Source organism: Rhincodon typus, chromosome 36, assembly GCF_021869965.1.
Source record: "Rhincodon typus isolate 14 chromosome 36, sRhiTyp1.1, whole genome shotgun sequence".
NCBI classification, from domain to species: Eukaryota; Metazoa; Chordata; class Chondrichthyes; order Orectolobiformes; family Rhincodontidae; genus Rhincodon; species Rhincodon typus.
In genome coordinates this window covers 4,504,528-4,530,966 of record NC_063367.1, presented here as the reverse complement: position 1 = coordinate 4,530,966, position 26,439 = coordinate 4,504,528, and the positions used below count along the sequence as shown (strand labels likewise).

Sequence of the window (26,439 nt, the reverse complement as noted above, 5' to 3'; positions counted from 1 at the left end):
TCCTGATTTACAGCATCCGCAGTTCTTTTGGTTTTTATTCCAAAAATATGAACCCATCCTTTTAGATGTCAACAAACATGGAGTACTTTCATCATCCTCACAAGTGGCTTTTAATGTTCAGAACATCAAATAGGCTCCTGCAGCTGTACAGGACACATCATATAAGTTAAAAAAAATTAAATCATTTGGACACAAGATTTTTGAGAGAGAAAAGAGATTAAAGATGTCGGCAGAGTAGCAGGGTTGTGTGTAGGCTCTTGCCTGGGGCTCATCCACTCATACATGCTTTCTATTATTTTCTTTCTTTTTACTTCTCTTTTTCTTTCATTTTTTTCTTTCATTTTTTGTTTTGTTGGAGCCTTTTGCAGCAGGTTAGTCAGTAAAATCAGCATGACAGCTACAGTAGGCTGTGCGTGGAATGGCAGACAAAGATGGTGGCAGAAACAGCTCCTCATGGCAAATGGATGCAGTAGCGCTGGCGGCAGTAGGGACATTGTCCCAGTGTTCTGGACTAGCAGCAGTGGCAAAGTTCCTCCAGTGATCACAGGCATGGCAGCACCGGCAAGGCAACAACTCAGTTGAGGGCAGTTGAAGCGAGACTCTTGGCGAGATGGTGGCCTGATCTGGCAGTGGAGCCAGGTTGCAGCAGGCTGAGAGTGGACATCCTGGCACTGGCAAGGCAGTGGCTGCAGCAGCAGCAGTGTGATGTGCCCGGAGATGGGACACCTGGCGTCATCAAGAAGGCAGCTGAGCCAGGGGACTTCTGGTTTGTGGGGTAAGTGTGGGTTCAGCATGGGATCAGTAGCAACACTGGTGAGGTGGGCCTAGCGGCAAAGAGATGGTACCCAAAGAGTGGTGACTGCCACGTTGGTGGGTCCAGTGCAGATGGTGGTGAGGCATGGGAGGGGTGGCAGCACAGGGATGTTTGGTGAGCTGGCTCAGGGCTCAGGACTCTCTTTCAGTTACATCTTTTATCCTTTTTATTCTTAAACGATTCAAAATGGCACCAAATTGTGGCACCTGTTGAAGCTTTTCACTGTATTTTACTGTATTATTCAATGTAAAATGCAAGTGACAATAGATCAATCATTCATCATTCAATTTCTGTGCTTGGGACATTTTATGAAATAGCTCATCTATACCTTTTGTAAAGTAAATGAGAAAGTGATGTTATACGACCCAATGAATCAAATGCGACTTTGAGAATTCCATTCTCCATAAGTACAGAGCCATCTCCCTGCAACAAGAATCAATAATGCATGAGAACGCAAACATAAATGTATACACAGCAAGTAAAGAAAAGGGCAAAGTACACCACAATAGCATGGGAGGCACCAGCACAATGTGTAAGTGGGATTAAGAGGCAAAGGAAAGGGAGGAATGTGAAAGCTTGAAAGTGCACGGGGGTAAGAATTAAGACAGCAAGAGAGAGAACAACAGCGTAAGACAGAGAATAAGACAAGCAAGAAATCGAGAAAAGAAAGAGGTGTGAATTTATATAGCATTTCTCATGAATTAGGATACTCCGATACAGTCAATGAAACACTGTGGTAGTCACTGTCTTAACAAAAGACACAGCCAATTTTTGCACAGCAAGCTCCCACATAGACAATATGATAACAAGTTGATAGTTTGCACTGTTCAGTGATGCTGAATGAAAGATAAATGTTGTCAGAATACTGGACACCTTCCTTGCTCTTCTTCAAAGTACCCTTAGTTTAGCATTTACATGACAAAATAAATTTTGAGCTTGTATCTTTAGTTTTCTGACTCCTGGTGTGAATACTGAGACATGGCTGATTGCTGAAGGCACACAGAGCAAAAACAATAGAGTGCATCAAGGCGAAAGAGTAAGAGGACAAAGAGATCAAGGAAATCAGTGCAGTATACTGCTTTATGTTATAATTACCTGAGAAGTGACAATAACTGGATGAGGTGGGACCAGGGGGTTGGTCACTGTGGCAAACCCTACACTGGGGACCTTTACCAGAGCTGCAAATGACAAAGAATGCAAACCTTAGTGAAAGTTTTATCAGAAGACATCCCTTCCATCCCTTCACATACCTAGGGTTTCACATTTTAGAGCACTGTATCCATTGTGATAAATTGGTTAAACATGAATGTCTACCAGCTATTGTCAGTGATGTTCTCACTCATTCTGTTCTCATTACTTCTCTGTCCCTATCTAGGCTAACAATCGGTTTACAGTTTACCTGTATGGTTAACTTCAGCTAAATCTGTAATTAAGAATCACTTTCTGTGATTCAAGATCCTGAACAGACATAATTATTGGAATAGTGGCAGTAACTGAAGAGGGTAAAATGAAGCATGCATTGACAATATTAGTTTATTAATATTTGGACAGACGCTAATATCAAAGAAGAAGGACTGACTGATCAGAGTTGGAAGTTAAAGGACAGCAATTCAACTGGAGTTTGCCATGTTGGGTAGCATCCATTGGGTTAACAGCAACTGCCAGGGTACAAAATAACTGGGCTATAGATAAATGTGAGGATGAAAACTTAAGCAAATGAAGTGAACTTTCAACCAATGGACTGGCTCCAAATTAAATGAATTTCATCAATCACATGCTGGGAAAAATTCAGGTCCAGCAGCATCTCTGGAGAGAAAAACAATGTTAACAGTTCAGGCCAATGATCTTTTATCAGAGGTGCAATGAATTCTACCTTTCTATTAGAACCCTAACATGGAAGGAATCTAGTGGAATTGGATTCAGTTACTCAAGGAAGGATATATTAATCTGGTAAAGTTGGAATGAATGAGGGAAGAGATTGGGACATTAGAAGCACGAAACAGGACAGCCAGCACACCTGCAAAGAATGGCGAAGATAAACTGGCTTGGTTAGGACCAAAGGTACACAAACTTAGGTATTTAGACACCGTGTAGCAATTGGAATGGTCAGATTGGACAAATATACTGCAAGCAACTTTCTAGGATTGGATGTCTCTGGATCAGACTCATATCCATCCAGCATGTCAGCTTCAAACTGAGCTACCGAAACTACTCTATGATGCAGCTGGCTAGTCAACACCTGAATGTCTGTGAATGGAAAGGATGAATAAGATTAGAATTTTTTTTGCAATTTCATACATAATATAATTGATATAATTATTTGACTTTGGAAGCCTAAGTTGGGGATCAGAGAAAATATATAACTTTCTTTAGTTAAGGAACAGGAGAATAAGAACTTCTGATCATCTGAGTGGCACAAAAATGGTCTTGGCACCCCTGGGCTAGGGAAAAGGAAATATAAATCAGTATACATCCACTCTCAATTGCTGTTCTGGAACATTCTCTGCCAAAAAGATGTGCAAGTGTTTCAAGATGTGCTGTGTGATGCTCCCCAAGATCAAATAGCTTGTTTGCGCTCAGTATCTAGGATGGCCATTTTGGCAAGATTCCAAAGACTTGTTGAACTATACCCTGTCAGGAATCTCAGAAGAGGAAAAACAGGTGCATAAATTACAGTCATGGCTGTTCTAAATGTGTTGCCATGATTCCACCAGAAAACAGAGGTTTTTATGATGGCATGATGTACTGGTGCCTTCACCTGCCTTAATATGGATCTTAATTCTAAATGTTGCTCACTCCATCGGAGAAAGTGGCCAGGCAAAGGCCAGGATTCCGCAATACTGTGACAGCATCACTCTAGGTGCTGATTTAACAGCAGCATTAACAGAGACGAGACAGGATCCTACCTTCCTGTCAACTAAAGAGTAATGAAATCTAACAGGGGAACTTCAAATACTAAAGAAAATGAAATACATTTAAAAATGAAAAAAAAAGTCATATTTCTGAGTAAGATACTGCAAAACACTTTTTATCTGACCACAATTTTTTTTGCAAAATAAACTTTGTTGTGAATAAATTCTCATCACAATACATTCCCCACAAATATCATCAAATACTGATGTAGAATATTTTTAATTTTTAAAAATCGGAAACTAAAAGCCTCAGTAAATGTGAGTGAAATTACCATTGACTGTCAAAAATGCTAGCTGATTCATTAATGCCCATGAAGGAAGGCAATCTGCTGTCATTACATAATCTTATCACGTGGTTGATTCTTAACTGCTTTCTCAACAGGCCAAGCAAGCCAGTAGGGCAATTGAGAATGACCAACAAATTCTGGTCTTGCCAGTGACACTCCAATTAAAGAATAAAGACAAATGTGCTCCCGCAGGGGAATGCTGCTACTGTCAGTTTCCCCGCTCGAATACAACGTTTTCAGCCTATTTAAGGATCAGTTTATGTTTGTTCTGGATTGCAATTGTGGTTGTGCAGCTGGGCAGGGATCCCAAATAAAGGCTCTATGTTTGAAAGATTTTCAGCCACCAAGTTTAATTCTATTACCCAGGACTTCGTCTCCTTCCAGTCGAGGCATTGAGATAACCTCAGTCCGTTCCCATGACAGGGTGTTGAGCACATTGATGTTCTTCCCAGTCTCCTGCACAGATCCTCCCAGGAGACACTGTATTGCCTCTTTCAGAAGTTCATTCCCATTGCTCTGGATTTCTGCAATTATAAAAGCAGAAATAAAATGGCAGATCAAAGAGAGTCCTCAATCAGAGAATGTGAGGCAAGCTCCACAAACCAAAAAAGGAAATTATTTTTATATTATGGAGAGGGAAGAAAAATCACTTTTAATGCTTCTAGTCAGGAGGTAATATCCCTTGACCCTGATATTCACAGCCTTACACTTCTCAACAAAAACCATCAAGAAGGGAATCTCAAGTTCAGTAACAGCTCTGAAATAGTTCAGTCTAATTCTAAGTAACTAGGTCAGCGATCAATGAACCATCACATGGAGAGGTCAAAAATAGCAACCGATTAAAACTATCTCAACTCTTTCGCTCTCCACAGATGCTGCCAGACCTGCTGAGTTTCTCCAGCATTTTCTGATTTTACTTCAGATCTCCAGAAATGCAGTATTTTGTTTTGGTAAAACTGTCTCAATACGTCCTCGTTCAGGTTGCTGTCCAATTTTATCTGATTATGGTCCTATGAAGGAACTTGGACACTTATCTCCTGTGTAAACGCAAATTTTTCTTGTTGCATATTCCAAATGTGCACTAATACACCCATTTCCACTTCTTTGGTATTTCTCAGCCTACTACTTTTGTGTTGACTAATTTCTTATCTGATATTTGTAATCTGTGATATTTGCCTGTTAAGTAAAGGAAGATCAAAGGTACTGTCTGCAACCCCAGCTGAAAAATCCACCCTTGATACTAATTCCGTCCCTGCTTGGACATTGTCTCAGGTTGAACCAGGTTTTTGACTGCTGCAGTGTACGTACACCCACAACGCTGCAAAAGAAGGACCTCTAGAATTTTGACCCAACAATAGTTAAGGAACAGCAATACAGTTCCAAATCAAGATAGTGTGTAATATTGTCTGTTTCAGTGGGTGGGGGGGCACACACTCAAGTTTCAGTCACTGAAAACAGTTGTTACACTTTGTCAGTCAGCTTTTTAAGCAAAACACTTTATATATTACATGCAAGTTAAACAAATGGAAAAGATTTTGAATGAGTTGGCAGAAAGCAGAATCTGATAGTTTAGACGGATCAGATTTGCTTTTTGTACGACTTGAATATTGCTGACGTTTTTCAATTTGCACTCATTAGGACAAATGCAAGAATGCTAAATTTCAAACAACTGCAATGACGTTAACTAATGGAGAGAAGGCTGCTGATTGGTTGACTCTGATTGGTTCAGGCATTGCAGTGGAGAAAGCAACAGGGATCTACAGTTTCCCAAATCTCCTTAGTAATTCAAAAATGTACAAGATTTGAGCATGTTCTTTTTGTTTATACAGAACAGGTCTTGCGTATGAAGGTATATTCCTTCTAGCAAGAGTAAATGAGTCACATTAAAAGCTTGACAAATGTGATTCTGCAATTGGGCAGCACTTGCTGACTAATCCCTAGTGAAATAATAGCTACACTTAATCTATTTAAGACAGTTAGTTGAGCACAATATGGTCTTGATGATAAAATCTCAAGATATCAAGTGCTCATGGTTTGAAGCATCAATGTATTTCGAAACCAGGATTAGAAGCAAATAGAGGAAGTAGTGCCAGATCACCATTTTCAGTGCAACTCAAATGTTACTCACAACAATAAACCCTATAATAAAGTCCTTCTCAAAATATACCTGATTAAAATATACCTGTATTATATGAGCCTTACTTCCTCTACAATCTAGGAAATTACAGCAATTTTAAAGTGATAAAATTACATTTTTATACATAGATTTACATAAAAGTAACTGTATAATTACCCAGAATAAAAAAGCTAATTATCTACAATTTTGTAAGGAATCACACAAAGAAATAAGAAACTTTACTCTAATTGCTTGCTAAGTAAACATATTTGCAGATTCAGGTGACTGGGCAATATATGCAATAAAGACAGATGCCTTACCTTCATAGAACTTTATTGCGTCTTCCACTACAGACTGTATACATGTACCAGGCAGCACATCATGGAACTGATTGAGGAGCAACAGTCTGTGAAATATGACAATTACATTCAATTACAAACAAATTGCTCATCTATGCTGACGTTGGTGCTTGATATGGACCTCCTCCCAACCCTTTGCAACTATTCCTATTCAGTATAAACTTTTCATTTTTTTTCTCCTCATGTATTTTTATCCAGATTCCCCTTGAATACATCTGTGCTATTCATCCCAAACACTCCTTGTAGCAGAAAGTTAAGAGGTTTCTCATAAATTCCCTGTTAGTTTTATTAGTGACTGCATTGATGGCAGTCAGTTTAGATCTTCCCAACAAGTGGAAACATATTCCCTCTGAGCTTCCCCCCTCAGACTTTGCTTTACTGGGGTGGGGAATATTACCCCAGCATGTACAAACCTTCCTGTACACTAAACCTTCCCAGTTCTGGTCTCATCCTTGTAAAAGCTGCAACAATCTTATTTCCACTCTGATTTCATTTGCAGCAACCGACTTAGTGCAGCATTGCTGAGTGTCTCAATTTGCAGAATATTTTGTAAACTGCTCACAACTCCCAGGAAAGTTAAATACGCTGAAAAACAGTGTATTTCATGAACCTCAAGCATCAACCAGAACTTTATTCATGTCTGCAATGTGTGCTGTAACTTCAACTGCGCAAAGAGCAAATGGCTATCCTAACGTCAATAATTTGAAAACCTTCAGTTATTCAGTAATACCTATGTAATACAACTGCGAAGGACCATCGATTAACTCTTGAAATTTACTCAAACTAGAGCTTGGAGGTATCCTCCATCTGAATTTCTGCAGCACTCTCTGTGCATAGGAACTACCTGCCATTCTGAGAAGGTCCATCCTGCCAGTGGGATAGATCTCTGATTTGGACCATGAACCTGTATAAGATGATTCCTAGCTTTGATGCAGCCAGTGAAGGGAGTATCAAGCAGAAGGTAAGAACTTCAGGGGTGAGGTGGCGAGGTGGATCAAAAAGGGTCAAAACTCCCTTTCACAATCCCTAGCCATTTAATTCCACAGGATGCATGATACCAAAGTTTGAAAGAGCTCAGTTCCTGAGCTTCATAACTTTAATTCTTCGTGGCATGGGGAAATCTAGATGCAGAAGGAACTAACAACACAACAAATTAAATCTCATCAAATAGATACTACCTCCAGAGATGCTGCAGTTGACAACTTGGATATTCAAAGGTGTCCTTCTGTACAGATGCCAGACTGCTCACAACTTCAACACTGCGAAGGATACATTCGCATTTACGATTGCTTTTCTTAATCTATAGAGAAATATTTTTTAAAAATTTACATTTGTGAAGTAGAGCTCCTGACAGTACAAGCTGTCAAAAGAACCAGTTTAATAAGGTTTGTCTTTCTACCACTAATTTTGTCTTTAAGAGAAAGCTGGATAAGTAAGTGAGGGAGAAAGAAATTTAAGTTCACACAGATGGAAGCAAATGATGTAGATCCGTACATAGCTGATCTAGAGCATAAGTATGAGTAGAAAGTAGATGTCATATTTCTGTATTGTAAAGTCTATACACTTCAGCCCACAATTCGTCCTCTATCCCGGAGTTCAAATTCTTAATATTCATGGAGAAAAGTGATGACTGTGATGTTGATGCTTGGGGAAGCAAAGTGGAAAATTTCAACTTCCAAAACTGTGTGTATTTCATTCTGTTGAGGTGTTTAAAAACTTAAAAAAATGTGAAACACAACCAAAACCCACCTTTTCCACACCCAGTTTCAGTTCAAACAAAGAGAGGGAGAGAAGGTGGGAAACCAAACCACTCCCAGGTCCCTCACTGAATTAGTTACTTCAGTTATGTTGATAGATCGGAAATGTTGGAGTTGATGCTGTTGAAAAGAAGTTTGAACAGAAACTTGATAGAGATGCTCAAATCGTGAGGGATGTATACAGCAAGGAAACAAAACTGCTCCCAGTGAGGAAAGGATTGAGAACAAAAGAGCAAAGATTTAAGGAAATTGGCAATAGAAGCAATGGTGACATGATGGAGAACCTTTTCAATTAACGAGTACTTAGGATTCAGAATGCACTGTCTGAGAGTGTGATGGGGAGAGATTCAATAGGGAATTTGATTATTATCTAAAAAGGAAGAAGGCTATTTGAGAGAGCAGTTAAAGCTACACTGCTGTCACACGTACACGAGGCCAGATAAGGATAGCTGATTTCCTTCCCAAAAGGACATTAGTGAACCAAATGGATTATTTTTACAACAATTGACAGTTAGCTTTTAGTTTCAAATTTTTTTTATCATTGTTATTCAGCTGCTGTGATGAGATTTGAATGCATATCCACAAGGCACTCGCCTGGGTTTCTGGATTACTAGTCCAGTGACATTACAGGTACGCAACCGTCTTTCCCTGTTGAAAAATGGAATAACCTGACCACAACGTCAATGTGATAACATTCCTAAATGGATACAAGTGCCAACGTTTTTGTCATTCTGCTATAGAGACCATGGCCAATTTTGTTGCTTTGGACCAATGGAGATCTGAACCACTTAAAGATTACAAAGAAGTCCAACATAACTACGTTTAAAACACCACAGCATTTTGCACCATCTCATTTAAGTCCATCCACATCCTGCCATTATCAGGGTACAAATTGTAGAAACTCCATTCCATCCAGTTTACCAAACAATTCTACACTTCAATTACAAATAAAATTTCAGTCTCTGGAAGTACTGTTCAGGGTGAATCAGAAGTTATTCTGTTGCAATAGGATGAACCTGGGTTGTATGGTATAGTAATGAGTGATAGGTGCACATCAACCCTGAAAGAAGTCAATAAGAGGTCTCATCGTAGCCAATAATATGCTGTTCGATTAGTAATTGGGAAAAAATAGTTTTCCTCAGCCACTGAAAATAAATGAATTTCATAAACTAAGTCTCTGTACTTAAAATGGGGAACTTTACTGAATCAGTCAAGCACACGCTGACCCTACACCACACCAAGCACCCACATGCACTGCACTTGCACTCACTCAGACTCTTCAGTCCTCATTTCTTCTGGGTTGTTCTTTTTTGGATTTCTAGTCCTGTCCTCCAGTCTTGGATGAATTACTATTGGCTTTATCATCTATCCAATTATAATGTTTTTTCCCCCAGTTAACTTTTATGCCAATGTTAAAAGTTAAAGATTAGGACAATTTATACCTCAATTTTCTTCTTTATCAAAAGCCTCTACAACAGTAATGTGGTTACCTAAAAATCCTTCTCTTTAAGTACACATTTAATTCAGAAGTCAAAAAGCTCCTTTCAAACATGATTAATATTACAGTCCTTCCAAATTTTGTTCATGTCGTTTATATGAAGTGTATGAAACATTGCTGATTACTGTATTCACAAGACAAAACATACAAGAGGGATAAAGTTGGTGTAACCATGTCAAATGTTTTACAAGGTAGTAGTATTTGGAGTTTTTTAAAAGGGAAGTGAGTTTAGGTTTTAAAAGAATTTGGAGAAAAGGCAGTGAAATGAAAGTCAGCGGAGAGCTTTAGCTTCCTCTTTTGCTGTAAAGTTGCATAACTCTTAGTCATTCTCACCCTTGTCCTTCCTCATTTACCACCATCTCTTTATTTGACATGTTGAATGCAGTTCCAGGAAGTCAGCCAGTATTATAATGTTTAATGTATGTTTTCAGTTACTTCAAAAGTTGAAAAGCTTGTCTATACTGTTTACTTCAATATCACCTAAAACAAAACTGTTTCTCATAAATGATTCACACAAAGGTTTTGTCTGCAGAAGCTCCCACTAGGAAGGGTTTCTAAGCATCAAGTTGCTCTGTGGCTTTCTGTTAATATGAAAGAAAACTCTGCAATTTGAAGAAGAGCAGATGGAAGAGTCTGAGTGGGTGCAAGTGCAGTGCATGTGTGTGCTTGGTGTTGCGGGGAGCAGAATTGCATGGTATGGTGGGGTAGGGGCAGATGGTGCAGATGTGCGTGACTGTGTGCTCATGGGGGTGCATGCATACTCATGGAGGTGCACGCATATGGGTACTTGTATATACGAATGTGTGTTTCTGCATGTGTGTGGAGGTGGGAGCACTTTCTCCAATAGGAAACCAACCTCGACTTAACACACACACACACATACACTACTTCCAGTTTAACTAGCATTAAGATTGGAGAAAAGACCCTCCACAATCAGCAATTAAGTGTCTTCTTGAGGACCAGGAAGAGCAGGATTTCTTTCCACTAGTCTTCAAGGCAAACTATCACATTCACATTAATTTCCAGAACCCCCTGCTGATGTCCTCCACTTCCTTCCCTCCCTCCTCAAACACCCAAAAATATCTTCTGTACCCATTCCAAAATCCTCTCCTCTCTGGCCTCGTACAGCAGGTTTTCTCTCAGTGTGGTTGTCTGCCACATGAAAAACAGTGAAAAAAGGTAAACATGGTCCTACCGTTAAATCAGGACTCCACATTCACTTTGCATGTCCACCAATACTGTGATTATAGTTTCAATGTGACTGACTGTCTCTTCAGGACAGAGTAATAGTACTGGGAACACGAGTGAGCTCCAGACTAAGGTTTCTCCTAAACTTGAAGATTTTCAGTGAAATAGGGTTACAGGAAATGTTACCCAGTCTTACAATTTTCTTGTAAATTTTCTAATTTTTTTATAAACCTATATCTAGCTAATTATATTGTTTGTTAGGAAAACTAAAACGGCAGCTGAAAAGATTTTCAAAAGTAACTTTCTTATTAATCTATTGTTGACTGCACTTTTGGTTTTAAATTAGTGTTTTTCTCAAAATTTACAATTAGCAGCTTGCAATTCTGCTTGCTAAATATTCACAACCATAACTGTAACACCGCAGGTTTGTAAACAAGAAATGAGACAATTGGGTGCAAGTATAAAACATATATTGTCTGTCAAATCTAACACCCAGTTGTAGCATGAGAAACAGGACAGACAAGATATGGCCTGGACACACTGTTTTGAAGCATTTCTAGCAGATTTTCTCGTGATATTGCTCAATGAATCAGATATTATAAGCGCTGGAACACAGAGTAGTGTTATCAAGGACATCAGCACTGGGAATGGCACTGGATCCAGCGATCACTTGAATTCTGGTCATACTGGGATGAGGTCTCTGGGCAAACAGTATTTTATGGAGAAGAGAAAAGATGTGTGATTGACAGAGATTGCAAGATTTTGGTGGGGTATACTGGTTGTGTATGGATCATGGAACATGCTTAGAATGCAATCTACAGGTTTCTGGACAACACAGGGGCACTCAAGATCTGGGAGTATTGAGACAATTGGGCAGATTGGTCAGTATTGAGATTCAGCAAGAAGTGAGGATATAACACAGGGACCTGTCCTTTACAAACAAAAGGAATATTCAAGCCTTGCATTTTTTTTAATTACCTAGAAGCAGAGGAAGCCCTATAGTTTTCCATTGCTTTCTCTAGCCTCAGCCAATCAAGTCAACTTGCCAAACAATCAGCACCTTTTCCTCCTGTGGCATAACTTGTAATGGTTTGAAATTTGACATTGTGGTGTTCCTCCTTAGGAGTACAAAACAAAAGCTTCAGCAACATTGAGAGCTGCTGTGATCTAACAGCTATGGAGGGCGCAGGCTGTGAAAGGGGAAAGTCCAAGGAGTCAGAGGCTCATATCAAATCATCAGGCCTCAGCTTCCTACTATGCCAATGTTGTGAGCCTCCTCCAGCCCAACCAGTGCCACTTCTTCAACCCCAGATGTCCCTTTATCATTTGCAACATCACAATCTGATTCCCCTGTCTATTTTTCTGGTTTAATGCATGCTTTCTGCTTCTTAATAGATGCATGCTTGCAGGACAGCGATATAGGTTCCACAAGTTCATGACCGACAGACAGCGGAGCAATATGTAGCACATGGTTGAGATTACTAACTTTATCAGTCTTTTATAGACTACATTTCAAGAAACTACTTTGCCAAATAATGATGTCATTTTTCAAGTTTGTATACATGTAATAAATCATTGAGCAGAATCTTCTGCTTTTTGTTAGAAGTATGGTGCTGGGTGTAAAAATGACTGGGAGTCACCAAAGTGAATGGGAAAGCCCACAAGATCATGTGCCTATCAGGCCCCGAACTGGGTGTTAATTGTCCAAATAAGGGGTCTCATTTGCTGGCAGGGTGGGGTGGCCTTTGCTCCTAGAACTTAATTCCTCTGGTGGTGGGAATGCAGCTGAAATCTCCCAACCAACCCACCTGTTGTCTTCCTTTCCCCCATCACTTACCCTGCCACTTCTCAGAAAACAACAGAGACTTTGATTTGAAATTTCAACAGCAGCAGCAGCAAACCCCAATCCAAACTTGTAACCAAATAGCATATTTTCCCCTAACTATTAAAAGTACTACAAATAGAGAGATCAAGGCTGTTTGTTTCTGATATGATCACAACAGAGGCCACTGTTGTTAGTGTATTATACATTTGCCATTCCCTGCTTGATATCTCAACGTTTTGATTTCATATTCCAGTTTCTATCAAAACCTTCTGGGAAACAAAGCATTAAAGATAAAACTCAAATCCTTATAGAATGAGAGGACATAAGTTTCTACATTTCTGGTGTGTTGTGAAGCGTGCATTTTATGCAGGGATGTGACTGAAAGTTCGTTCTTAACTGCTGTGCAAAAACAAAACAGCTGGAAACCAGGCCTTTCAAAGAGGCTGAGGTCTTAAAAGCAAAAACCTTAAAAGGAGATTAAAAGCCATAGGCAATGCATGGGTTAACTGTATCAAACAGATATTTTAAATTTTAATTCTATTTTGGATCTAATTTGGGACATAATATATTTCAGCAACTAAGAAAATTGTGAAAAAGCAAGCTAATTGATGAACTAGCTCATCAACAATCCTTGGCAACTGTTTGCACAGAAAAATTCAATAAAAATTGATTACAAAGATTAAACATTAATATAACACACTCAAAAAACTATGGAAACCAGAAGTAATATGGGTACATTGGGAGTGCATACATACACAAGCTTTTTATTTGTGTGCTTGTTTGTATATATTATCTGCTACAGGAAGATAGACTTTAAACCATATAATTAGTTTAACATGTCAATAAATCATAGTAGCCTGTGGCAAACTGAAAATTGATTGCAAATGAGGTCATAAAAAGGGAAGATTTTGTAGGATGTCAGTGTCACTGGCAAGGCTCATGCCTAACTGCCATTGAGAAGACGACGGGGAACCAACGTTTTGCACCTCCGCTGTGCATGTGGTATAGCTACATTCAGAGTGATGTTAGCCAGGAAATTCCAGGATCTTAATTTGGCAACAGTGCTCCAGTGCCTGGGTCAATGCTGGGTGGTTTATTTGGTTCAATTTCTTTTTTGACTTTTCTACAGCAGCTTGCTAGGCATTTCAGTGGTTTGTCATGGGTCATAAGAGTCTGAAGCCCACGTAGGCAAAAGTTGTTCCCTAAAGGGTATACTGAATGAGATGAATTTTCATAACAAATCAGTGATATGATGGTTAATGTTACCGAGACTGGCATATTATCTTTCTCATTTAATTGAAGTTAACTTCCATAAGATGCTGTGATGGGTTTTGAAACAATATTCCCAGACCATTAGCCTGGGACTCTGAATTAGTAGACCAGTCCCCACAATACTTAAAAACTAAGAATAATAAAGATTCCTACCTTTGCCTGTGAAGTATAGGAGCCATTGTGTAGTTCCAAAAACAGTTCACCAACCCAGGTACAAAGCATTGTGGTATCAGCTTCCAGAATTGAGAAGAAGGTTTCTGGGCTGGATTGTTTCACCCTGAGACACAGAGTATGTATTTATAGTTGTTAGCTGCAACTTATGTATATTTATATATACAAATACCTTCACACAGCATACCTTAGCACAAGCACAATTAATTTTAAAATATGAGTAAAGGAGACAAAACGTTTCATCAGGAATTCTTCTGACTTTAGTTCCCTGGATGAACAATTTACTGACCTCCTTTCGGCCTCAGCTATAACAAGTTGAATTTTCATGACAGTACTCTGGCTGATTAATTTGAAACAGGAGAAGTCTAGTTAGCAGCTTTTGTGTTATGCAAAATATTTAGAGCACTGAACAGGCTATTCAGCCCAATGAGTCCATGCCTAATTTCAGACTCCATGCAAGTCTCCCCCTCCCCCTTTTCAACAAAATCTATCAAAATATCTTTCTATTCCTTTCTCTGTTAATGGTTATCAAACTCCTTCTTAAACACTTCTATAATATTTACCTCAATTACTCTCTGTGATCTTGAGTTCCAAACTCTGACCACTCTCTGATTTTTTTCCTGAATTCCCTATTGTAATTATTTTGACAACTTCACATTTATGGCTTACCATCTCATCCTAAAGGTAGCATCGCACTCTGACAATGGAGAACTCCCATGGTACTACACTGGAGTGTCAGCTTTGATTTTAATTTTTGTGCTTAAGTCCTGGACTAGGACTTGACACTTTAACTTTCTGATTCAAGCAGCATGAGAGACATGCACTAAGCCATGGCTAACAGTGATAATAAATCTGGAAACAACACTGGTGTAATTCTTCATCTTATTAATAGAAATAGTGGTTATGGAAGTGGAAACAACAATTTCAAAAGGAAATTGAACAGGCATTGGAAAGACAAACTTGCAGGTGTACAGATCTCTCAAATTTGAGTTTTTTGAGGAACTGACAAAGATGACTGAGAGTAGGGCAGTTGTCTACATGGACTTTACTAAAGTATTTGACAAGGTCCCTCATGGTATACTGGTCCAGAAGATTAAGTCACATGGGATCCACACTGAGTTGGTAAAATGGATACAAAATTGGCTTAGTCATAGAAGATAGAGGGCAATTGTGGAGGAGTGTTGACTGGAGGTCTGGGACCAGTAGTGTTCTGCAAGGATTACTGCTGGAACATCTATTTGTAATATATATGAATGACTTGGATAAAAATGTAGGTAATCTATTAGTACATTTGCAGGTGACTCATAAATTGGTGGAGATGTGGATAGTGTGGAAGGTTGTCAAAGAATACTGCAGGATATAGATCAGTTGGCAAGTTGTGCATAGAAATGGCAGATGGAACTTAATCCAGACAAGTGTGAGGTGATGCATTTTTGGGAGGTGAATGCAAGAGATAAGTGTACAGAAAATGACAGGACCCTAAGAAGCATTGATATAAAGAGGAATCTTGGGGTGCAAATCCTTAACTCCCTGAAAGTTCAACACAAATGAATAAGGTGGTAAAGAAATTTTACAGCACACTTGACTTCATTGGTTGGAATATTGAGTATAAAAGTTGGCAAGTCATGTTGCAGCTGTATAAAACTTCAGTTAGGCCACACTTAGAGTATTGTGTGCAGTTTTGGTCACCACTCTATAGGAAGGATGTGGAAGCTTGAAAGGGTGCAAAAGACATGTACCAGGATGTTGCCTGGATTGGAGTGCATTAGCTATAAGGAGAGGTTGGATAAAGTTGGATTGTTTTTGCTAAATTGTCAGAGGCTGAGGGGTGACCTAATGGAAGTATATAAAATTATAAGAATCGTAGATAAGGTGGATAGTTGGAGTCCTTTTCCTACGGTGAAAATATTAAATACTAGGGGATATAGGCTTAAGGCAAGGGGAGAAAGTTTAAAGGAGATGGGCAAGGCAAGTCTGTTTTTTCCTATATACGGTGGCAGGTGCCTCAAACGCGCTGCCAAGAGACGGGTAGAAGCAGGTACAATAGCAAAGTTTAAGAGGCATTTAGACAGACACATGAATGGGCAGGGAATAGAGGGATACGGACTATGTGCAGGCAGATGGGATTATTTAGAATGGTATCATGGTCAGCGCTGACGTGGTGATCTGAACAGCCTGTTCCTGTGCTGTACAGTTCTATGAAGGAGGCTTGGTGAGTTTCTGAGGACATCTTGTAAACTTCTTGTACAGACAATGCAAACTGAATGGCTTCCGAGTATGATGTTATTTTGTGATACAGGAATAAAGCAAGAAAGGAAAATGCACTTAAAGGAGCTTGCATAGATTTATTGGGACCAATAGCCACTTCCTGTGCCATAAATTACTCTGACTGTCTAACTAGTCCAGAACCACTTGTAGTGACCGTGATGAGATCAGCCATGTGGACCTCATAGAATATGAGTTTCCTTATTAGGGCTGTTAACCTGGTCCAATCAGGGAGCCCACACTGACAGATAAGAACAAGAGTGTAAGACATCCTGTTCCCTCTGATAGTTGATTCTGAGGAAGCTGGATCAGTGTCAAGGACTCTCTACACGTAAATAAAGAGTGACTTGGTGATAGGATACTGCCCTCTGTAGATTTTTTTCACCACTCTGCTGGCATTTTGCCCTCTGGAGGTCTTCTTAGATGACTTTATAGGTGTTTAAAATTGTGTATAACTTTCAGATTAGGATTCAGACACTTTTTTTATGAACGATTAGGAAAGGACAATAAATATTGGCCTAGCCAGCAATGTTCACATCTCATGAGCAGATTTTTTGTTGGAAAAAAGGCAGCATTTCACTGACAGGACATAAGGAAATCAGCCCTTTCTTGTATTCTGAGGATTTTCCATTACTTGGGGTGATCTGCAAGATGTGGAAATAATCAAGCAATATTTACCACGTTGCCATTGAAATAAAAGGAGATCAAGAGTCTAACAATGATCTGTGCTATGGACACATTTGAAATGTGCAGTGCACCTAATATACAAGACCAAGACCCTCATCCCTTGTTGTTTAAAGGTACTGTTTGGACACGGTTGAGATGGTCAGTTGTTAAGATTAAATCATGCTCTCTCGGTTTAAGATTTTGCTCAGGTACTCCGTGGAGAACATCCTGGTGTCAGAAGCCTAATGCAGCCAACTATTGCTCTATATTGGGAGCAGCTCATGAATTCTGGAAACTATCTCCGGAACAGTAATCAAGATCAAAGAAGTTACTCACTTTCTTCCTAATTTTTAACACATTTGACACATCCTGAGTGTGTCATTTCAGTGAAACCTCATACTTCAGCCTTCAGTTTAACCCAAAATGTATGAATCCAGTGCACCATATGGCTTCTTTTCCCATATCCAACATTCCTGGAGGGCAACTCTGTTTCCAAAGCGTTCCATCTCTTCTCTATTTCCAATCCTCACGTGTCTGCTACCATCTTCACGTTAGAGGTCAACAGTAAATCTATGTCCACATCTCAAACACTATTGCCTAGATTTGTAGCACAATGGTTTCTCTGCTACCCTCTTCCTTAGTACCACTGCTAACAGCAGAAGCTCAACAGGCCAAAGGTTACACACACGCACAGCAGTTTGGGTCTCCAACACACTACACTACAAGCAATTATGACTGTTTTGAATACACAGTTCCATGCAGAATTTTGAAAATTATTTCATATGTACAATACAGATTTTACACACAATTTTACATAACGACAGCAATATAAAGAGGCACCTGAATAATGCATTTTTCAGATCAGACCAAACTGAGAAGTTGGTTTAAAAATGTACATGGCTTTTAAACAGTGTTCGATTCCTGACCTGGGAAGCCCATCTGTGTTCTCAACTCTCTGTAGTCGATCCAACATGTCCTGTGTGGGTCCACCGCCCCCATCTCCAAACCCAAATAGTATGGCACTGTCATTGACACGACCTTTGTCCTTATTATTTTTAACTGTATTCAGCAGCTGCAGTAGAGGGAAGAAAAGTTTCTTCAGAATGGTTAAATCCTCCAGGACAAGACTTCAAACCAAAACAACACTGGTTTTCAAAACTCAAAAATACAGCAGCGTCGTGACCACCAGCAACAGGCATTCAAATAGTGACTGCAAAGCATGTCATGGGAACGAAATGAGACAAAACTTGACATCAAGCCAAACATTACAACAGGTGGAAAACCATTTGGTTAAAAGAGGTGAGTCTTAAAGAGTATTTTCTTTTCTTCTTTCATATGACGGAGGCATTGCTGGAAAGACCAGTACCTGTTGCCTATTGTTAGTTGCCCTGGAACTAATTAGCTTACAAACTATTTCAGAGGATTGTTAAGTGTTAACCACATTGCTGTGGATATGGACTCGTGTAGACTATACTGAGTAAGAATGGCAGATTTCCTTCCCATAAGGATATTAGTGAGCCACATCGATTTTTATGACAATCAATGATAGTTTCACGGTCACTACCACTTAAGGCTAGCATTCAATTCCAGAATCTATTGATTAAATTTGAATTCCACCAGCCCCATAGTGACATTCCCACTGTCTCCACAAAAGGAGAAGAAAGATGTAGAGGCAGCTTCAGAGAAAATTCCAGAGCTTAGAAATTATATGGCTGAAGATGCAGCTGAACAAAACTCTGGCCAGAGTTGGAAGAACACAGACCTAACATTGTAAACGACTGTCCCTTCCATGACCTCTCTGTTTCCATTTCTGGGATAGGCTGGCCAGCATTATCCACTACAAAACTACTGACTCCCATAGTTAGCTCAACTATACATCCTCACATCTTTCCCCCTGTAAGGACTCCATCCCATTCTTCCAGTTTTTCCATCTCCATCACATCTGTTCTGATGACACCACCTTCCACGAGGGGGCCTCAGAAATGTACACCTTTCTCCTCAACCAAGGATCTCCCACTATTGTGGTCAATAGGGCCCTTAGCTGTGTCCAACCCTTCCCCTGCACCTCTGTCCTCACCCCTTCTCTCCCACAACAATCATTGGATCTTTCTCGTTGTCACCTACCACCCCACCAGTCTCCGCATCCAAAGGATTGTAAGTTGCCATTTCAGTCACATCCAACTAGATGCCACAACCAGACACACAATTCCCTTCCCTTTCCCTCCCTTATCAGCATTCCACAGGGATTAAACCCCTTGGGACACCCTGGTCCACACCTCCTCACACTCCCACGGCACCTTCCCATGCGATCGCTGAAGGTGTAATACCTGCCCATTTACCTCCATTGCAACACACCACTGTGTTCCCACACCAACATATCTGTTGCAGGCCTGCTGCAGTGTTCTCGTGAGCATCTCATTTTCTGCTTGAAGACCCTGCAGCCTCTAGGACTCATTTAATTCAATAACTTTACAGCCTGATTCCATCCTTCCATGTTATTAGCCAGCCCATTCCCGGCCGTGTTATTACATGGGCTGCTTTTAGCACAGTCACCAATACCATGTCCCCGTCCCAATTTTTAAAACTACAGTGGTATAGTGGTACTATCATTGGACTTGTACTCCAGAGATCCAGGCTAATGTTCTAAGGACATGGGTTCAAATCCCATCATTGCAACTGGGGAATTTGAATTCAATTACTAAGATATGAAATCAAAAGGCAGCACCAGTGCTGGTGACCATAACACTATCATTGATTTGTTGTTGAAAAGCACATCCAGTTCATTAATGTCCTTTCAGGAGGGAAATTTGCCTTCCTTTTCATGGTCTGGCCTACACATGACTGCTAACTGCCATCTGCCATGGCCTAGAAAGATCAAAGGCAATTTAAGATGAGCAATAAATACTGACCTTATCAGCGATGCCCACACTCCATTCAAAGAATGAAGAAACATGTCAAGACATTAAATACTTGTCACTAAAATTCTTTAAATTCCAATTTTAGAAAAAAATGACATCAAAGTTCCTTGGCTGTCAAGTCGTGGCAATGTAATTTGAATAGGAATTATTATTTGCTAGACATAACCATTCTGAAAGGCAAATTAAGCAAAATTTTGTATGATCTCACTGCACGTGTTTATTAAAAATTCAGTGTCCTTAAAATGACCTCAATAAATCCCTCTATATGAATCATGAAACAACTGGTTATGCAAAACAATGACACTGAAAGCATTCAAATTTAGTTCCTTCTTTGAAAACTGAATGGTTTTGAGATAGATAGCAATGTAACAGGTTGCTTCAGCTAAACCTTTCCTAATTGATATAGCCTTTGACAAATTTCATAACCATCTCTATAGAACAACAAGACGTCTTGGCATCCGGACTGACCCACAACCTCTTAAGGGGAAAACCAAATCCTCAGGTGTCTTTATTTTGACTGGCTATAAGCTAGTCTACAACATTCAATATTGTTACAACTATGGGTGGTAACATTTAAGGTTATTTAATTTGGAAATATTTACTTTCCCAAAACATTAGACAAAAATTTCCTTAAACAATTGTTTGGTTGGTCAAACGTCTAACTTATACTTTTAAACCGACTTCTGGTTTTAGCTATAATACAAAGGAAACCTTCCCAATAGGTTTCCATGTGAAGAGTTGCTTCCTTTTTGAACCTTAAGGGAAGCTTTAAGGTCTTTAATTTTAATTGCAAGTTTTTAAATTGGTTCCCTTCTGCTAGTCAATGGGCTTAAATTGCACGTATTCTTCCAGGTTTATAGAATTGTCAAGTTAAAAAGTGTGTTCTGAGGAAGGGTCACTGGACCCGAAACGTTAACTCTGTTTTTTCCTTCACAGATGCTGCCAGACCTGCTGAGCTTTTCCAGCAACTTTGTTTTTGTTCCTGATTGACAGCATCCACAGTTCTTGCGGTTTTTAAAAAGTCTGTTCTTGTTTTTGTCTTGATTTTCCTACAAATGTTTGAAAGAGCCTGTCTTCCTAGAGATAATTGAACGTCAAAACAAACTATTATAGCTGAGTTAGACAACATATTGCTTGCTTGCAGGGGGTTGAATTTTCCTACAAGACTCCACAATGGAGAACAAAAGTAGCACAATCATGTCATTATGTTCCAAGATGCTTGCACAGAAAGCTGCAGTATTTGAGCATCAGCAGCGTCTCTCTCTATGTCTTTCTCTTAAGATTGAAGTTTGCCTCATACTTACATCCTCTACCTGACATTTCATTGCATAGGAGTTACCAGGTGGAAAATGGGTCAGGACCCTGGAGCCATCAATTCCTTCCCAAAAGAATGTGTTGTGCTGTCAAGTTTGGCAACATCAAAAAGGGAAAGATAAACAAATGTTACTCAACATGACAAAGAAATGGAAATAGATCTGTTTTCAAGTTCAAAATCTGTGTCAAGATAATCAAAGTACAATAAATCCAAATGAGAAAACAGGAAAGACATTGGTACACGGCACCAGAAAGGACCTGGCTCACGGCATACAGTATTCATGAACATTCCAATTCTTGTTGCAAAGCAAATCCTCCAATGGCCTCGATACAGTTGTTTCAGACAAACATCAATATTTCCAAAGTAGGAACTCTTCTAAGTGAGTAACTGAATAAATATTAAGCAACTAATCCATGCAGATGTTGAAGATTCTATAGATGGTGATATTATCAGTAACCTATTTAGTTCCTCAAATTTGCTCCTCAATTCAATTAGATTACAAGCTGATCTACAAAACTTTTCCCTTTGTCCCATATACTTTACACACTCACCTAATAAAACTCTATCCACCTTAACCTTGAAACCATTGAAGGCTTTCAGCGAGGGCAAGTTCCAGATTTCCATCACCCTTTATGTTGAAGAAGCGCTTCTCGATTTCACCTCCAAATGGCCTACCATTAATTTTAAGCTTATGCCCCCTTTGTACTGGACTCTTCCACCTGTGGGAACTTTTCCTCCATATTTAAGCGTTCAGCCATGTAAACATATAACAGAATATAACCATACTTAACCGATCAGCCATGTAAACATATAACAGAATATATGCAAAGTTTATGCGACCTGATCTCCTAATTTCATGATCTATTAAACATAACTGACCTCATTATCCTAGGCTGGGAGATTAATTTGACCATTTTCTGATAGTAACCATCATTCAGACATCCCTGCTTGAAACACATTTTGTGGACAGTGACACCAACAAGATTCCACTTTTGTGCAATGCCTCCTACTGAGAAAACTGCAGATGCTCAGCAACTTGCCTCACAATAAGGGAATGACTACTTGAGTGAAGTAAATTTGAGCATGCATAGCACTGATGGCAAACACAGAGACAAAGCCTCCAAAGATAATCAGAGAAGAGATAAGAATTTGGTAAAGAAATCCTGAGATAATGTCTTTCAAGTTTAGTACATGAATCAAACTCTAAGGGCATGTATACCAGGTAGGTTTAATACTGGCGCAAATCATTTTCACCTTCACACCAACATTAAACTGGTCATGTAAATTCAGAGTCATAGACCAACCTGATGTGAAGGAGCGTGTAACTCCCAGGAACTTTGTAGGGGAATATGGTTGGTGGAAATCTCACACTACTTTAAATAAAAAGCAGAACTTTGTCAACGCTGTAAAATCAGAGTCTAAAAGGTAAGAGATCCTGGAAAACTCAACCAATCAGACAGCATCTATGCCGGAAACGGACAGGTTGAAGTTTCAGGTGAGTGGTCAAGTATGTTCTGTTAAATTTGAACCTGTATTGCAGTTCAGACATAAAATGTATCCCAATGCCATCACATAATTGTCATATTTACTGCACTAAATGGAATCAGAATGTAACTGAGCAGGATGATCTTGCAAATAATACCACATTATGCTGGTTAATTAGGTACATATATCCTATGTTGGGCTCATATGAAGTTCAACTCAGAGAATGCATCCTGTACTAGCATATATGAAATTAACTTGACATAGTTTCAACTTATTTCTGGTGAGTTTGCTGGATGAAAACTTGCAAAATATAGACCCAAATGACACAAAGCCAGTCGCACTCAAAAATAAAACAAAGAACTGCAGAAGCTGGAGGTTAGAAACAAAAATATAAATTGCTGGAGAAACTCAGCAGGTCTGGCAACATCTGTAGGAAGAAGACAAAGTTAATATTGTGAGGCTGGTGAGTCTTCATCAGAACTCAATGTTAACTTTGCCTTCTTCCTACTGCCGTTCCTGCTGAGTATATTTGAGGAAGACAAGTATCACGCCAGTGCTATAAGGGTTTCTATTCTGTGCTCACTTCAGCAGCCTTATGTCTCGTGAAATGATGGTTTGTGCCTTGGTGGTCAACTCTGTGTTAAAAGTGCCTGGTGTTGGTTAGAAACCCCACTCTGGCCTGGTGGTGTCTGCCAAATTTGCAGTAGAGGAAGATGGTAGTTAGAGAAAGTTCAGAATTTGCTGAGCACTGTTTGCCATGATCTCCATCTTGGTCTGTTAAGTTTTACATTTCTGTTCGCTTCTTCCAATGACACTCCCCAACTCCCCACACCTCCCACCTCCCCACCACCACTACCACCACCAAAAATAGTCTGCCTCCAGATGTCGTGTTCATCAGCGACCGCCTTCTGGTGTTCTGTGTTGATGTCCACTTCTTTCATACTTTTTAAGCTCAGTCACCTGAACAAGTCTAATAGCCACACTCATTATCTTAAAACTGTTGACATTCGCACAGAACATAGAACACAGAACATTACAGCGCAGTACAGGCCCTTCGGCCCTCGATGTTGCGCCGACCTGTGAAAACCAATCTGAAGCCCATCTAACCTAAACTATTCCATTATCATCCATATGTTTATCCAATGACCATTTAAATGCCCTTAAAGTGGGCGAGTCTACTATTTTTGCAGGCAGGGCATTCCACGCCCTTACTACTCTCTGAGTAAAGAACCTACCTCTGACATCTGTCCTATATCTATCACCCCTCAATTTAAAGCTATGTCCCCTCGTGCTAGCCATCACCATCCGAGGAAAAAGGCTCCCACTGTCCACCCTATCTAATCCTCTGATGATCTTGTATGTCTCTATCAAGTCACCTCTTAACCTTCTTCTCTCTAACGAAAACAGCCTCAAAACCCTCAGCCTTTCCTCATAAGACCTTCCCTCCATACCAGGCAACATCCTGGTAAATCTCCTCTGCACCCTTTCCAATGCTTCCACATCCTTCCTATAATGCGGTGACCAGAACTGTACGCAATACTCCAAGTGCGGCCGCACCAGAGTTTTGTACAGCTACAACATGACCTCATGGCTCCGAAACTCAATCCCTCTACCAATAAAACCTAACATACTGTACGCCTTCTTAACAACCCTATCAACCTGGGTGGCAACTTTCAGTGATCTATGCACATGGACACCGAGATCTTTCTGCTCATCCACACTACCAAGAATCTTACCATTAGCCCAGTACTCTGTATTCCTGTTACTCCTTCCAAAGTGAATCACCTCACACTTTTCCGCATTAAACTCCATTTGCCACCTCTCAGCCCCAGCTCTGCAGCTTATCTATGTCCCTTTGTAACCTACAACATCCTTCTGCACTATCCACAACTCCACCAACTTTGGTGTCATCCGCAAATTTACTAACCCATCCTTCTACGCCCTCATCCAGGTCATTTATAAAAATGACAAACAGCAGTGGCCCCAAAACAGATCCTTGAGGTACACCACTAGTAACTGAACTCCAGGATGAACATTTCTCATCAACCACCACCCTCTGTCTTCTTACAGCTAGCCAATTTCTGATCCAAACCGCTAAATCACCCTCAATCCCATGCCTCCGTATTTTCTGCAATAGCCTACCATGGGGAACCTTATCAAACGCTTTACTGAAATCCAAATACACCACATCAACCGCTTTACCCTCATCCACCTGTTTGGTCACCTTCTCGAAGAACTCAATAAGGTTTGTGAGGCACGACCTACCCTTCACAAAACCGTGTTGACTATCCCTAATCAAATTATTCCTTTCTAGATGATTATAAATCCTATCTCTTATAATCCTTTCCAACACTTTACCCACAACCGAAGTAAGGCTCACTGGTCTATAATTACCAGGGTTGTCTCTACTCCCCTTCTTGAACAAGGGGACAACATTTGCTAGTCTCCAGTCTTCTGGCACTATTCCTGAAGACAATGATGACATAAAGATCAAAGCCAAAGGCTCTGCAATCTCCTCTCTAGCTTCCCAGAGAATCCTAGGATAAATCCCATCCGGCCCAGGGGACTTATCTATTTTCACACCTTCCAGAATTGCTAACACCTCCTCCTTATGAACCTTAATCCCGTCTAGTCTAATAGACTGTATCTCAGTATTCTCCTCAACTACATTGTCTTTTTCCTGCGTGAATACTGACGAAAAATATTCATTTAGCACCTCTCCTATCTCTTCGGACTCCACGCACAACTTCCCACGACTGTCCTTGACCGGCCCCAATCTTACTCTAGTCATTCTTTTATTCCTGACATACCTATAGAAAGCTTTAGGATTTTCCTTGATCCTACCTGCTAAAGACTTCTCATGTCCCCTCCTGGCTCTTCTTAGCTCTCTCTTTAGGTCCTTCCTGGCTAACTTGTAACTCTCAAGCGCCCTCACTGAGCCTTCACGCCTCATCTCTACATAAGCCTCCTTCTTCCTCTTGACAAGAAATTCAACTTCTTTATTAAACCACGGTTCCCTCGCTCGACCACTTCCTCCCTGCCTGACAGGTACATACTTCTCAAGGACACGCAGTAGCTGTTCCTTGAACAAGCTCCACATTTCAATTGTGCCCAGCCCCTGCAGTTTCCTTCTCCACCCTATGCATCCTAAATCTTGCCTCATCGCCTCATAGTTGCCTTTCCCCCAGCTATAACTCTTGCCCTGCTTTATATACCGATCCCTTTCCATCACTAAAGTAAACGTAACTGAATTGTGGTCACTATCACCAAAGGGCTCTCCTACCTCCAAATCTAACACCTGGCCTGGTTCATTACCCAGTACCAAATCCAATGTGGCCTCGCCTCTTGTTGGCCTATCTACATACTGTGTCAGGAAACCCTCCTGCACACATTGGACAAAAACTGACCCATCTGAAGTCCTCGAACTGTAGCGTTTCCAGTCAATATTTGGAAAGTTAAAGTCCCCCATAACAACTACCCTGTTAGCAACTTCCGCTCATGTCTAATTTGCAAGGCAGTCTGTGGATAAGAATATCTGAATGCTTGCAATAAGGAATAAATCATTGTACTGACTGTAGCACCAACCTCTAT

General features: G+C 40.1%; 1 protein-coding gene across 1 annotated transcript in view; it reads right to left on the bottom strand.

The window, feature by feature from the left end:
• man2c1 (mannosidase, alpha, class 2C, member 1) overlaps positions 1-26,439 on the bottom strand; it is a 96,882-nt gene that overhangs the window by 20,454 nt on the left and 49,989 nt on the right. The window contains exons 11-18 of the mRNA XM_048617022.1: positions 21,353-21,448; positions 18,057-18,202; positions 14,182-14,305; positions 7,667-7,788; positions 6,450-6,535; positions 4,376-4,537; positions 1,910-1,992; positions 1,142-1,237 (exon numbers count right to left, since the gene is read on the bottom strand). Coding sequence (XP_048472979.1) covers positions 1,142-1,237; positions 1,910-1,992; positions 4,376-4,537; positions 6,450-6,535; positions 7,667-7,788; positions 14,182-14,305; positions 18,057-18,202; positions 21,353-21,448 — 915 coding nt within the window. The remainder of the gene's footprint in view (positions 1-1,141; positions 1,238-1,909; positions 1,993-4,375; positions 4,538-6,449; positions 6,536-7,666; positions 7,789-14,181; positions 14,306-18,056; positions 18,203-21,352; positions 21,449-26,439) is intronic.